The 15,725-nt window shown below is 45.1% G+C and overlaps 1 protein-coding gene across 2 annotated transcripts; it reads left to right on the plus strand.

The window, feature by feature from the left end:
* The first annotated feature begins 923 nt into the window (after window positions 1–923).
* On the plus strand, window positions 924–13,223 carry HUS1 (HUS1 checkpoint clamp component). 2 transcript variants are annotated; one of them, XM_069586823.1, is made up of 9 exons: window positions 944–1,153; window positions 1,463–1,595; window positions 1,730–1,857; window positions 1,964–2,140; window positions 3,805–3,912; window positions 4,915–4,989; window positions 8,944–9,043; window positions 10,796–10,915; window positions 12,975–13,223. In XM_069586823.1, the coding sequence occupies exons 3-9, from the start codon at window positions 1,741–1,743 to the stop codon at window positions 13,055–13,057; spliced, it is 780 nt and encodes a 259-aa protein (XP_069442924.1). In that variant the 5' UTR covers window positions 944–1,153; window positions 1,463–1,595; window positions 1,730–1,740; the 3' UTR covers window positions 13,058–13,223. The 2 variants fall into 2 exon arrangements, with proteins under 2 accessions (XP_069442922.1, XP_069442924.1); XM_069586821.1 differs by lacking the exon at window positions 1,463–1,595 and having other exon boundaries at window positions 924–1,153.
* The last annotated feature ends 2,502 nt before the right edge of the window (window positions 13,224–15,725 follow it).

Here is a 15,725-nt window from a genome sequence, read left to right on the forward strand (position 1 = left end):
CACCAAAACCTTATATATTGACTCTCTGCCATTGCCGCTTTAGAGTAGTCTCTCAGAACTATCTGAGATGGGAGAGCTATCTGCAGCCTCCAGGGCTGCAGTCCTCATTTTGCCCCAAATAAAATTCACAACTCTCAAGTTTTACATCTTTTTTTAGTCAACAGTGTTGTTTACAACATCCAGTGTTTAGCACTGTTTGTTAAAACAAATTTCAAAGCATAATCCAACGTGGTGCTACAGTGCTGAGGTACCAGTGTGAATGTCTGAGCCATGAAAGGTTCTAAAGCTCCCCTACCACAGAGCGGTGTGTATTTAAGGAATAGCTTAACACTTTATAAATAAGAGACTTGTCAGGGGAGTGTTATCTCCTCGGTTCCATCTTGTCACAACAAAAATTTGCAGCGACGGACGTTAAAGCGTGCCACAGCTCTCAGACTGTGTTATAGCTCTCAGCTAGACCATGTTATAGCTCTTGGACAGATCAGTGTTACAGCTCAGTTTTATTTAGAAAATAAAAGGAAATATATCCTCAAGGCATGAGGGCATGACGACCCAAAAGTCGCTAAGAGAAGAAAGAGCAAGCACGCGCGCTTGGGAGACCCCCGGCTCTTTGGCTCCTCTTTTTATAGGTATTTTCCTTCCCCTGGGAACTTCCCTATTTAAATTGGGCTAGCCAGGAGTGCTGTTTTTTCTACCTGAAGTCCTCACTCTGGTCCTTGAACCTTCCTTTGTTCTATTTTCGCGGGCTTTTCCCTTCCTTGTTTTTTAGCCACCGCCATTCTGGACTCCTTTTTCCTATTCTAACTACCTAGCAAGACTGATTTTATTTCCTATGTTCTAAAACAGAATTGGAAATAAGTTAACACAAAGCTCAACCTGTAAAAACTCAGAGGCACTTCCGGTACCAGAATCGCGTCACTTCCGGCAGAGTTCCCGTCATCCCGAGTGCGCCAGCGGAAAAGCCCGCCTACTCTCCGCAGGCGCGTCTCAGGCCCAAGTGGGCTGAACCCAGTACTGCGGTGGCGTTTCCCGCGGGCTAGTTAAGGCGGGACTCTCACGAGTCCGGTGCGGACGGGCTCCTGGCGCTTGCCATGTCCAGCCATGAAGTTTCGGGCCAAGATCGTGGATACCGCCTGTCTAAACCACTTCACGCGTGAGTCGGGGCCGCGTCAACCCTGGGGGCGGGGAGGACTGCAGAGGGCAGGGCGGGAGGCTTGCACGGAGCGGTGCGTGCGGCCGGTCCCCGCGAAGAGGCTGGCGCGCTGCACAGGCTGGCCAGCAGCAGCTTGACGCGGGCGCAGGTGCCGAAGGTTGTTTATGAGCTTTGATTCCTTTCGCGTGGCTTTTCTTAACTCGGCCAGTGGCTTCATGGACCACTTTATCTGGCGCAGGCCGCCCTTCACAGCCAGGCTCCGTGGTCCCCCTGCCCCAGCCGTGTCTGTCCTTGCCTTGATCCCTGCAGCACTCGGCGGCCCCGAGTGGACGTGAAAGGGAAGAAAGCGGCCAGTAGGCGCCAGTTAACCTCCGAGTCTCAGTTTCCTTATTCCAGGTTGTTGGGAGGCCAGCTTGACCCCAGCGGCAATAAAAGCCTCCCGGTAGGTAGGAGTGGAAACGTTGACTTTCCCGCTGGGAAGCTCACTGTGCGCAACTGGTAATTCTGCGCTAAATTGGTGTTTTGGATACCTAACGTACCTCTCAGTCAACTCTTTACTGAAACCTTTTGCTATAGGCGTTAGTAACATGATAGCCAAGCTTGCCAAAACCTGCACTCTGCGCATCAGCCCGGATAAGTTGAACTTCGTCCTCTCTGACAAAGTGGCCAATGGAGGGGTGAGCATGTGGTGTGAGCTGGAACAGGTGAGTGGAGGCTCCTGAGAGGCCTGCAGCCCACCCCTCTTCCCCCACCCTCGCCGAATTCCAATGGAAAGCGCGCAAATGTCCCCCCTCCTTTTCCTTCCCTTAGGAGAACTTCTTCAGCGAATTTCAAATGGAAGGTGTCTCCGCAGAAAACAATGAGATTTATTTAGAGCTCACATCGGAAAATTTATCTCGAGCCTTGAAAACTGCCCAGAATGCCAGAGCTTTGAAAGTTAAGCTGACTAATAAACACTTTCCCTGCCTTACAGTTTCTATAGAGCTGGTGAGTAGGAAGCTACCATTTCTGAAACTTCCCAGGAATTAGTAGTTATATAAGCCTTGGCTTTCTACTGGAGAAGCTAATTGGTTTTATTAAAAGGAGAGATTGGTACATCACTATTTTTTCATTGGAGTTGGGTCCTCGTATTTAAATAGCATTGTGATCTCAAAATCAGCGAGGATGCTGGTCTTCCTATGAAATAACACTTATGCATCTTTCTTCTCAGATCTGCATATCCCAGCATGTCCATTTCTTTTAGTGGTATTGTCGTCTAGTCTAAAAACCATTTTTGCCTTTGAAGTGTTTGTGTGTCCCTCCCTTATTCCCTCACTTCTGCTGCTAACACCTTTAAATGACCTTTAGTTTTCAAGGAATACATTTATCTTCCACCCTACTCCCAGCTGAATTTAATGCACGGGTCTCTTCAGAACACATGTACCCCACAGGGTCTCACTGCTTACAGAATGAGGTTGACATTTCTCATGTGCTGTCCAAAGCCCTTCAAGTGTGGCTCAACCCACTGTAGAGCCACTTATCTGCCCTGAGTGGGTGCCCAGGTGTGTCCCATTCGTTCCCAACTCCCAGGCTTTGGTGAGGTTGGGTCATCTCCTTGGACTCTGTGTTCTTCTCACTTGTTGAAGCCTTTTCTTCCTCTAGTGCCCAGCACCAATGCTGCCTCCTTCCCTTATCCTGGTAACCTCTCCTTTGTCTGTTCTGTGTACTTTATTTTTTCCGTGAGTATTATATTCAGTTTTATGCTCTTTATGGAGGAGGATTTCTCAACTGTATTTTTTAATTAAACTACACTGGTTTTACAGTGTTGCACTGTTAATTTATGCCTTACAGCAAAGTGATTGAGTTATACATATATAAGTATTCTTATTTAAATATTCTTTTCTATCCCGGTTTATCTCAGGATATTGAATATAGTTCCCTGTGCTATGCAGTAGGACCTTGTTGTTTATTCACTCTATATGTAATGGTTTCCATCTGCTAATCTCAAACTCCTAGCATCTTAAGGCGATTTCTGGCGGCCTCCTCCAGTCCTCTCTTTAGGTCTGATTTCTGAAGCTTGAGCATCAGCTCACAGCTTCTGCCTACACGGTTGGACGTGTGTCTGAGGCTGGGAGTGTGGGGAAAGTGGCATCACCAGTCTGTGCAGGGCTGTCTTCATTCTGCCTTCTGTAAACTGCTTAACTGCACTCTCCTCCAAGGCTCCACAGCTCACCCTCTGTCCCTGCTGGTCTCCCTGCCTTCCTGTGAGGGGACAGTCAGGGTATGGGAACCTTTATTCCTTCATAGCTCTCTCTCCCTGGGGTGCAGGCCCCGTCCTGATTCCTTTCTGGTTTTTTTTGTTGTTACATGAAGATTTTCTTGTCCTTTCTGAAGCCTGAGTTCTTCTGCCATGTTTCAGTAGATGTTCTGTGAGAATCATTCCATGTCTAGATATGTTTTTGATGTGTTTGTGGGAGGAGTGAGCTCCATGTCCTACTCCTCCACCGTCCCAATCACTGTCTTCTTTAACTTCCTTTTTCTAAGCTCTGTTAATACTTGTTGAATGGACGTTGGTGACTGAATTGAGAACACTTAGGTTTGGTATCAACATTTTTTGTCTTTCAGTTCTTTATTTTTTAAGTAGTGATGTGTTTTAATTCTTCTCTTGGCAGTTATCCGTGTCAAGCAGTAGTCGTGTTGTAACACATGACATCCCTGTGAAAGTTATTCCTAGAAAACTATGGAAGGACTTACAAGAGCCGACGGTCCCAGATGCTGACGTGAGTGATGCCCGGCGTCACCACATCTTAAATGGTGTGATATGGATTCTCTGATTTTAAAGTCTTGCTGTAGGTTTTATTTGAAAGTTGTATAGTACCTGAAAAGAGAATCATATTTTAAAGATAGACCAGGAACAAAAAATTGGAATGTTTTCATTTAGTCGTTTGCATCAATCATCTTAAAGTAGTGTTATATATAAGGCCACACTCTTTATAGTTCGGAGAGAGAAAGTCTTGCCCTGTAATGGCGCTTAAGTAAAACTGAAGTAGCATTTTGGATGACTTTCGCATCTGTCAGGAGTAATGGCCCTAGGCACCAAATTTGGGTTTCACAGAACGTGGCTTTTTTTCTTTGTCTCGTTAGGAGTGTGTCCAAGGTGTGTGTAATAGCCAGAAGGAGAGGCTGCTTTAGTTCTCCTGTCAGGAATCCCAGAGCCACTGGAAAGAAAGATGATGACAAAGGGTCCTTTGCCTCTTGTTCATAATTTATTGAAGAAGAGACCATGAAATAGCATATGGAATATTTACTTGGCTTTTAGTAGATGTCTCCGCTGGGACTTTTTCCCAGCATTGTACCCAGCACTGTTGTAACCCAGTCTGGGCACTGGTACAGAGTCTGGCCCCTGGTGTTTTTACACAGAGTAGGAGCCTGCCCCCAAGTCTGGATGTGAACCCCTTGGAGGATGGCCTCCACTGGTGCTGATTCTTACTCCCCTTGGGTGTGTAGGGGGGCTTCTCAGCAGCAGGGCCACAGACCTGGAACGAGAGAATGGCCACATGGACATGGATGCTGAGGTCACCAAATTCAGGTGTGAGTTAGTGAAGCTGTAGAGTTATTTTTCTTTTTTATATTTTTAAGAAAGAACTTTATTCATGCAATTTAAAAATAAGATTGCAGAGCTATTAAGAGTACACACATTCCAAACAGAGGTAATGAGCACTTGTCAGTACTTGACTGTGTTAATACTTTAATACTACTGATCTTTCTCATTTGCTTTGTAGGTTAGTATTTATTTACCAGTCCTGAAGACAATGAAGAGCGTTGTGGAGAAGATGAAAAACATCAGCAATCACCTTGTAAGTTCTTTCTTCTCTGAAAAGAGCTCCCAAGTGTGTAGTTCTGGCTGCGTGTCCTTGGAGGAGCCTTGTCTGGTGCGGACTTGATACCCTCTATACATCATGTGGTGTCTGCATGGGGTGTCCCTCACCTCCCAGCTCTGGGGGCTTGGCTTGTTGTTGATAGCCTATGGTTTTACAGGTGAAACCTGCTCTGGATCTTCTCAATTCTCCTCTCTGATATTTGGCCTAGTCTCTCCTATTTATGATATTTGTAGTATATTAACAATACATTCGATGGTTCTAACTTTCTTTCCATATGTTTTGGACAGCATATTATGTATTTTATCTGATAGTGTACATATTTCTTAATGCTGGCAGTGAGTAGAATGTCCTGTCTACTTGCCAAATGTCTCTATGAGTCCAAGACAAGGATCCCCCAGGACACATTCCTCTTCCTGGAAGCAGCTCTTAGGCCAGGTAGAGGGGCGTGTTTGCTTCCCTGTTTACTCTTGTGGCGTTTATGCTCAGTGTCAGTGAAACACTGAATGTGACAGTGACAGTGATGGGAAGTTGTGAACAATTGTCCTTCACTCCTGGGGTTCTCCTGAATTCTTCAGTCACCCCCGAAACTCATTTGATTATGTCCCTAGGTGTTTTAGACACGACTGTCCACCTGATGAAACTTTTGCTCTTTAGCGTCTGCAGACTGGTTACCTGCCACACGGCTGCCCCCTGCCTGCAGAACAGCTCTGGACCCTTGTCCATCCCCACAGCACTGCCTTTCTCCAGGCCTGTCTCCACCATTTCACGCTTGGCTGTTTCTTTCCCATCGTCCCCTGGAAAGTACTTAGCCCTTCTCACTGTTTATGGAAATTCCAGACTCTCCCACTGCCGTGGATGTAAGGCCCTCCTCTGCCAAGCTGCTCTGATCACTGCTATGTGATAAGTGGTCTGCTAACATCTGGGAACCACTCCTGAACTGGCCGCTTCCTGAAAAGGGAAACTGTCTTAACTATCTCTGCATGACAGCCACTCACTGTGGGGTTGCCACTCAGCGGGCAGATAATAGCTGTTAGCACACAGACCTGGAATGAAATTTAGCTTCAGGAGATCTTTGGCATTATCAAAGTTTTCTGGAGCCTAGAAAATGTTTACGGACTGTTTTATTTCTGCAACTGTGCTCACTTTAGAGTAGTTTCCTTTCACGACTTACTCTGTAGATTTCACTTTAATTTACAATGACTTCCCATGAAGCAGTGTGTGCCATGCAGACATGAGTGTTCTTCTGTGCTTGTCCTGGTGTTGATCCAGTTGTCAGGCTGGAGGCTTCTTTTGGGGATATCCTGGAACCTTGAGAGGCCCAGGAGAGAAAAGGCAGGACAGTTAATTCAAGGATCCGGTTATTTGTTCTTTGTGTCCAGTGGAAATGAGTCATCAAAGTGGCTTAGATTAAATCATCAGAAATTTAAAAAAAAAAAAAAGGTGTTTTTCTCTTCCCTGGAGTGTTTAAAAACAAGGATTTTGTGCAGTGGCTACTGCACTGTGAAATACTAAATGGAAAGTGATCAAGCATATGGAAAATTGGAGTAGCCAGGCATAACAATATTAACGAGTAACCAAAATTCTGTGTCTGAAGATGACAGGCGAGAGAATCCAGGAAAATGAGTAGGACTCAACGTATTGAAAACATCTCCTCCAGTCAGAGGCCCAGCAGCCCTTGTTGAGGCACCTTCCTTCCTTCCTTTAGTTAGAGACGTGGCCAGTGGTGGTGGGTCGTGCATGTGACTTGGGTAAGAGCAGAAGAAGCAGGCATTGACTGCCAAGAGTCTCCATCAGGTTTTAAGCATTGGGATCCCCTTCAGGCAGAATGCAAGTTCTAGTCCAGGAAGTCTGCAGTGGGGTCTGGGACTGATTTCTGACGAGCACGCGGCGATGCTGTTTCTGTGGTGGTGCTCCATGTTTAGAGCAGTGCTGTGTTACACCTTTCATGTTGTCTCGGCTTCACAGAAGCAGGCTTGGGGCAGGAGGCATCATGATACGCTGGCAGAGCTGAGTCTTTGAGCCACCCCCAACCCCCACTAAGTGGTGCACCCTGGTGGAACGTGTTATCCAGCATAACAGTCACAGGGGCTCTATTACTATTTATCAGTTGAGATAATTTATGTTAGATTCCCAGTGCGTTTCATCACTATCCCATGAATGGTCGGTAGTTATCATTAGGGAAACCTCTGAAAGAAGTCAGATCTCATCCACGTCCTTAAGAGTAGAGTATGTTGATGTAGATAATACTATAGATAACACTCACAAAATAAACCCAGTGAGCAGTGTTTGGAGGGTCATTGGTGAATTCCTTCAGTAAATTTTGTTGGAGTGCTGCCCTGCACCAGGCACTGTGCTTGGAGAGATGGATCTAGCATTTGATTACTCAGATTTTAGGAATTTGAAGAAAGCATAAAAAGGTGTTTTAAGTCGGAGTGAATCTAGGACATTGCAAGCTGCTTTCCTGAATAAATCTTTATAAAACTTGTTTTTCAAAAGCATTGAACATTTATAGGTAGATACTAATTGTGTGCCTCTTTGAAACAGATGGATCTGTGTTATGTGTTAGCCTTACAGAGTCCCTGTACACTGTATATTCACAAGTCCAAATATGCACAAGGATTGTTTTACATATTTTTTTAAGGCAGGTGTTTTTTCCGGATAATAGAGTGGGCTTAGAAACATCACGTATTTCTGGGAAGTGAAAGGATAAGGTTGATGAATTCTTCCCATTCAGAGGTACGCATACTAGATGATGAAACAAGGATGTTTGGAGATTGTTTCTTATGTAAAGTCAAATCCTTAGTAAGTTGAAAACTTCTTTTTTGTTTTGTTGCTCAAATGAGAAATAGAGTTCACTAGTTTTAAGGAGCAAGAATGAAAAATACTAAGTGGTACTCCTAAGTAAATCTGAGATTTAGCTGTGGCCAAGCCCTGTGGAACAGGGTGTCCTCCGCTTACCCTGGGGCTTCTTCCCTCTTGCTGTACCTTTGCAGTGGCTCCCTAGTGAAACGACCACCTTTATCTGCAGTGGCTCGGTGGCAGTATTGTTGGTTAAACAAAATGTTGACTTGCACACTGCTGTGTGGGCTTTCCAAAGACCTGCCAGACTTTAGAGGTGGCCAGATATATGTCAAAAGGCGAAATGCAGTGTGCTTTGGGCAAATGGCCAAAATCTTAAGCCATATCATGGTACCTGTTTCTTTCTCTGAACTTCATTTCTAGATTTTGTGTAGTTTAGAGACCCTGTTGGTTGGTGCAGGGCAGAGCGTAAAATGAAAGGGCCCCTCTGATCCTGAGGGAAGTCATGAGCACTGTTGGAGTGGGGAGGGGCCACAGCGATCAGTCACCAAGCCCAGTTGCCCTCTGTCTGAGTGCAAAAAACACGGCAGCCACAGGGCGCCACAGCTTGGTGGAGTCCAGATACCTGATGGCATCTCTGGGTCTTTCTGAATTTGGAAATCTCACTTCCCAATGTCTGAGATTATTCTTTATATAAATGGTTATATTCTCTTAATATTCTGAAGCCTTTTGGTTATGTTGAGTTGTAATAGATAGTTTGGTCCATTTGTAGAAATAAGGCAGTTAGTGAGCTTATTGGTTCGCATTCTCTTCTGGTTCTCCTTGCTCTGTTTTACAGGAGTTGCACAATGTCTGCATTGTCAGAGCTGCTGGCAAGGCCTCCCCAGCCTCACCTGTTTTCAGAGCTTCCTACTGCACTCTGCACGCCGAGGGGCTGCTCTCTGGAGATTTCTTAAGTCCCTGTGCTCAGGCCTTGTCTTCTCTCTATTGCTGATGCCATGTGGGGTTTGGTGCTGTCTGAAGTGTCCTGGGATTTGTGGGATTACTTTGTCACCTGGTTTTTTGGAAGCTGATGTCCACTTTTTTTTTCCCTTTTGCTTTTCTTAAGACTGTAAAATACTCAATTTGCAGATTATTGAAGCAAACCTAAATGGAGAATTGAACTTGAAAATAGAAACTGAGCTAGTGTGTGTTACAACTCATTTTAAAGATCTTGGAAATCCTCCATTAGGTAAGTTTCCTGGTGGGTTATATTTTGCATGTGATAAATTGTTCAGATGACAAACCATACTGAGGGCTCCAGATGGAAGAGAATTGAACTTCGGGTAACTGTGTTTCAAGCTCAGGAAGGGAACACATAATGAGGTTGGGTCACTTGTTACTGCACTGTGGTGGGAAGGTGAACCTCCTGGATGTGAGAAGCTGGAGTGTAGGCCTGAGGGCTTCCTTGTTCCTCATCTGCAAAACCTAGGCTTGGGCTCAACAGCGTCCAAGAGCCCTTCTAGCTCTTCACTTGCTATGCCTTCTACCAAAAACTTATACCAAGTTTCTCACCTGGGTGGAGTCAGAAATGTAGATGATACTTTTTATTTTCTCCTGCGTTTTTTTGTGTGTATTAAAAAAGTAATTTTTTAAAAAAATTATTCAAGTATAGTTGACTTACAATGTTGTGTTGGTTTCAGGTTTATGGCACAGTGATTCAGTTATACATAGATATGTATCCTTTTTCAGATTTTTTCCTATATCAGTTGTTATAGACTCTTGAGTATAGTTCCCTGTTTTGTATAATAGGTCCTCATTGTTTATTTAATATATATAGTGTTTTATATATATAGTGTTTTATATACACACACACACACACACACATTGATCCTAAACTTCTAATTTATCCTTTCCCTGAACCTGTCCTCTTCAATAACCATAAGTTTGTTTTCTAAATCTGTGAGTCTGTTTCTGTTTTATAAATAAGCTCATTTGTATCATTGTGTTAGATTCCACATACAAGGATATCATATGGTATTTGTCTTTCTCTGACTTTCTTTGATGATCTCTAGGTCCATCCATGTTACTACAGATGACACTATTTCATTATTTTCATGGCTGAATAACGCACCACATCTTTATCCACTCCTCTGTTGTTAGACATTTAGGTTGCTCCCATGTCTTGGCTGTCGTAAGCAGTGCTGGAATGGACATTGGGTTGGTTGAGTAGATTGGCTCAGGGATTAGAGTCGTCTGCTGCAGAGCTCACAGTGGTGGGCAGGCTGTGGGAGGGAGGTCCAACAGGGAACAATGCAGAGGCCCTGGGAAGGTACTCACTCTGTGAAAACCATTTAGTCACCCGTGTGTCTGAAGTAGGTCTAATAAGACGCCTTCCACTTTTAGAATTAAAATTACTTACTACCAGTTTGTTTATTAGAGATACATTGTAACTTAGCATTGCAAGAGAATTTTACTTGATAGTGAAGGGCATGCCTTGGAGCAAAGTGAAATCCATGTTAATAAAGCTTTGACAGTAGTTGTATGAAGTGACTTGTTTCTGTGTTGCTCATTTTGTTTATTTTTGTAAATTACAAAGAGGGTCTTTGATACCTTCCCAGAATTGAAAGGACATTTTCTTTCCTTTCATTCCATTTTATAATGAGAGGGATTGATTTAGCTGTATATGGTCTTGTTTTGGGGATGGTTTTTTGGCCCTACCGCAGGCCATTTGGGATCTTAGTTCCCCGACTGTCAACAGTGAAAGCATTGAGTCCTAACCACGGGACTGCCAGGGAATTCCCATAGAACAGTATATTAAAGACTCAAACTTAGTAAATGCTTGCTAGGTGAGTGATCACATTTATGTTATGCAGTGTTTCTGTAGGTTCTCAGGTCAGTGGTCAAGTAAACCATTTATTTATGTAAACAGTCATCGTGCAGTCTCTTGCTTCCCTGTTTCACTGGAAGATAATTGTGTCTTAAAATGTTCCTGTCGTTTTAGCTTCCGAAAATGCTTCTCAAGATAGAAACTCGGAACAAATGGCTGAAGTACACATAGACATTAGGAAGCTCCTACAGTTCCTTGCTGGACAGCAAGTAAATCCTACAAAGGCCACTTGCAGTAAGTTTGCATTTTGATTTGTGTTTCCTATTTCAAGCACTGTAATCAGCTGTAGTCTTACACATTGTGTAGTCTCATAAATGCAGAGACAGCTCGGTCACTGGTGGACTCCAGTTTCCTGCGTAGTCCCTGGCAGATGGGTCTGGACTGCCTCACCTGGTGTCATATACGAGTTTGCATCCACAGAGAAGCTGCGATTGGGCAGAGGCCCCTGGCCCCATCTTGCTGTGTTACTCTAACCTTATGTGTACAGGGTCTCTGTCTCCACTGGGCTTAGATTTAAGTTTCCATCTCAAAGCATTTCTTTCTTTCCTGTGTCAGCCTGACCTGTTCCAGTTGTCCTGTGCCTTGTCATCTGTGCTGCCTACTGACTTTTAATAGTGGCCTTTAATGGCGCTTTTGATTCCAGTTGGCCTTGTCTTTCTTGTTTTCACATGTTTTTTCACCCTTCAGTCCTTGATTACAGATGAGGAAAGACTCACTTGCTGAGAATTTTTCAAGGTTATGTCTGTTTCCTTGCTTTTGAGGTCACAGTAATTGAAAGAAAACTGTGGCCTTGGTTGGAGGTGACACCTCTTTATTTGTGAATTCCCGGTCTGAGCACTCAGCCACCAGTGAACAGAGCTGAGAAGGGTGACCCAGGAATACAGGATACCTGATAATTGTCAGATAGTCAGCTCTGTAGAGAGCGAGTAGGAGATTCCTGAAGGTTCTCCAGTGAAGGAGGAGAGACCACTGAAGGGAGTGGCATTAGTGCATGAGGACTGCACTGGTGGTGAGGGCACAGAAGGAGGAGTGCAGAAATCCACGACAGGGAAGCAGTGAGAGCTGCCGAGTCATGGGGCAGGGGCCAGGGGCTGCCTGCACTGCGTCTGAAGAAGGTACAGTATGGCTGCCCCTAAGGCTGAGAACGGGGATGCACTGCTTCAGCACGAGGTCCTCCCAGGTTAAGATGGTGCTTCTCAAACTGTCTGCATGCACAGGGCTCCTTGGGGACCTGGCCAAGTGCAAATGGCTCTTCAGAGCTCTGGCTTGGGCCATCGAGTCTGGATGATGCCCCACTGTGGGTCCTTGGAAGCCACTCCTCCTGTCTGCATAGGGGAAGTGTAGGGAGTGGGGGTTGTGGCTCTAGCTGCTGGTGCAGGGAGGGGGACCAGAAGATTATGACACTCAGAATCGAGTTTGTTTCTTTTCTTACCCCCACCTTTTCTGCCAGTGGTTCTGGCTTTGTGGCAGCATCCTCCAGGCTTGCTCACTTTCCACCTCTGGGCGGGAGTGGGAGTGCTTCCCCCGGCCTCCTCAGTCTCCAGTGCCACCAGTGTGTCCAGCACCTCTCCTGATGCGTGTCCTTCTGCTGGTCCCTTGTGTCGCTCCTTGTCTTGCCATTCTCTTGGGATTGGTCTCGGCAGCCTGCCATGTGCTCTTTGTCTGCCTTTCTTCTGCCACCTGGCTTGATCTGGCTTCAGCCAGCTTTCCTTGGGTGTGGCGTGCCCCACTGCCCCTGTAACTTCTGCCCTCAGTGATAGGCCCTGGCAGCTGGGATGCTTTGATGCTGTGGCAACACCTCTTCCTCTTGGTTGGCTTCTGTTTGGGGTCTTAGCCCCAGTGCCTCATTGCTCATCCTAGGCTGCATGATGGCTGCCTTTGCAAACTGCCTCCTGCTCTCTAGTAAGACCCTATGTGCAATTAAAATAAATAAATTTATATTTTAAAAAAATGAAAAAAGACCCTATGGGCTTGCCTCTTCTCAGCACATGCTGGGGACTCGCTGGCGAGAAGCTGCTTTTTCCCGGAAGGATGTTGACTTGGGTACATGTGGTTTCTGAGAGGTTTGCCCTGTGGCTTTTGCCCCAGAGACCTCGGCCTCTTCCTTGGTGGAAAATGAGCTGGCCTGAGCCAGGCCCCTTGTTTGGCATCAGTTGGGATGGTGGAGACTGGTCACCTTGGGAGGACCTGGGTGCTCCAGGAGAGGCTTGGGGGAGAAGCTGCTGCAGTGCTTAGGGGTGAGAGTGTATGTGAAGAATGGGTCTCTACAGTAAAGGACTTCCTTTCTCCTTAGATATTGTGAAGAACAAGATTGTTCACTTTGACCTGCTCCATGAAGACGTTTCCCTGCAATATTTCATCCCAGCGTTGTCATAGCCTTGCCTTGTAGGCTCGGGAGCTCAGAGACCTTGGTTGGACCCACAGCAGTGGAATCCTATTTTTTTTTTTTTTTTTTTTACTTTTTTTCCTTCTATAATATTTTCAATAGAAATTGAATTAATGAGTTAATGAAATGCAGTTGGATAAACATTTCTTCATATTACTTCTTTGTTCTGTCTGCTTTGTTTTGCTTTGAAGATGTTGAAAGAAAAGTTAAAATTTATTTATTCAGACTTTAAACTTTTCTAATTGAAGTCATGAAAATGTTCCTGTAGTTTAAATTGGTGTAGTAATCAAACTTGGCAAAAAAGTAATGTTTGCCAAGCCTAGCACTTTTCCTCAAGGCATTGTTTCCAGCTCAGCATATTGTTGTGGGAACAGACTTGAAGCAATTAGGTTTCTGTGTACTTGAAGCCCAAGAAGGCGAGGTTGGCCCTCTTGCCACCTCCATCCTGTAGAGGGTCCCGGGGGGTCTGGGTACAGCACGTCTGGTCTCATCGTGATGCCCATGAAGATTTTAGTCGGCTCTTCTGTTGCCATCAGGAGCATGCATGGGCAGGGCCTGGCCAGGTCAGAGCAGCACAGACATTCTGAGGCTTCACAGTGTGGCTTCTGTATTTGGCAGAGTAGGTTCAGCAGCTGGCCCTGGGCCACACAGCTAGTGGCAGGGATAATATCTGAACACAGGAATTCTGGTTTCCCTTTCCCTCACTTCTGCTACAAGAGCAGAATAAAGAATTATATGTTTCAGAGTTAAGTCACCAACCATTTGAGGAATCTGGAAAGAACATCTTAGTTTTAAATCTGATGTGGTAAAGTAGGTTTACATGCAGTTTTTAAAACGTCAGAAAGCCAGATATAATCTCCCTCAGCTTGTATAGGGTTTATTTAAGTAAACTTGAATAGTTTTAAGGAGGTGTGGGTATGGCCAAAGGGGTCTTCCTTGGAGTTGAGAAACAGGGTCTCTTTCTGATTCTCAGACCGACGTGCTGCTTCATGTTTACCTTGGCCTCCGCCTCCCACAGAGCTATTGACCGAGGACAGCCCATCTTCCTACACTGGAGGAGCTAGCAGACATGGTGATTTAGGGAAACATGGTCCTGCTTTTCACCCAGGGCAGAATTTCACTAAGTCAGGAAATAGTGGCTTAGTCTGTTTAAAGGAAAGAGTATAGTTTGAGAAATTAACTTAAACAGCTTTCTGGATGTTGGAGACACACTTTGGCTGACTGGGTGTGTGGAGAGCTGTCCTGGATAGTTGTGCTCAGGCCCATGTTGCTTTGGGAAACGTGTCTGGAGCTAAGTTTGGGGGCCATCCTGTGCTGGGTCAGGGATGTCTTAAGAATCCAGGCGCCTTGTCATCCTCTGTACAGGGACTGCTTGTCCACTGTGATCCCCAGGGCCTGGTGGAGGCAGTCTGGAATGTGACTCTGACTTAGTCCTAGGCTGGCATTCTGGCTGTGTCCCAGGAGCCAGATTTTTCTGCAGTGCATTTTCCATGATAGCGGTAGCCTTTTTCAGAACACAGGCTTCTATTTTGCATATATGTGTTTTCGGGGCCTGCAGAGCTTCCCCTTGGCAGTACCCTGGGAGGTCACATATATTGTGGATTGGTCTGCAGAGCATACCACATGGAGAGGGAGTGCAATTTGTACAGCATGAATGATGATCACACATCTGCCGCACATGTACAGTTAACATTACAGCAAGTGTTGCTGTAACACTGCTTAAGGAAGCCGCAGTTACATTGCTCCCAATCCTCCACTACAGGTTTTCCACAACACGTTGTTATCATGCTTGCATTAAAAGCATAGGTGTTCTCCTTTTATAGGCAGTGCCTCAGTTTATATACAGTATGTTGAAAATGTAGAATGGAACAATTACTGAAGGAATCTATCAACACAGGGAATTTGTACAAAATGCAGGTGGTTCTTCTTATGCACAAGCATCTCACGTCAACATTGAAACATGTACCCAGATTCCACCCAACCTGCTGGCATGTTACGATAGTTAATGTCTGCCATGTTCACCCACAAAGATCAGGTCTTTTGAAGTGCAAGTGGAGTGATAGGAGCAGTAAAACTGCCCGTCTTCTGGTACATTCCTAGTTACTGTGAAGGTCGAACTGAAATCTGTGTGTGGTCTAACGACCTTTGCATACACTTGCACGACCCTTCACCCTTTGGTATTCTATAATCACTCATGGAAGTCGGATCTCTTACGTTAAATATGAGGACACAAGAGAGAAGGTACTTTATATGAAGACCTAAATATGTTGTTTCCATTATACTAACCATTTGTATCAGGTACTATACACACTGAGTTATATTATTGTACACACTATACATTGAGTTGGAAAATTGACCATGTGCTCTCAGATTTTCCCTGTGTGATGACTATATCCTGTGACTAGTCTTGGGGACTAACTTGACATCTGCTTTAGGGAACAGTGGCTCCCTGTCCTCCTTGTCCCCGTCCACATGCAGATCTGTCTGCCACTGTCTGAGAAGCCACCTATGTTCAAACCTCTTGGAATCCTTGAGGGATTTGATTTCATAGGTAAGGTCATCCAGCTTCTTAATACCTTGGAGACCCCCTTAACTTGTGTCCACTGTGACCATGGGAAGAGGAGTCTCATCCAGGTAGCCAAGGTAGTAACTGTCCAT

Source organism: Ovis canadensis, chromosome 4 (genome assembly GCF_042477335.2).
Source record: "Ovis canadensis isolate MfBH-ARS-UI-01 breed Bighorn chromosome 4, ARS-UI_OviCan_v2, whole genome shotgun sequence".
NCBI classification, from domain to species: Eukaryota; Metazoa; Chordata; class Mammalia; order Artiodactyla; family Bovidae; genus Ovis; species Ovis canadensis.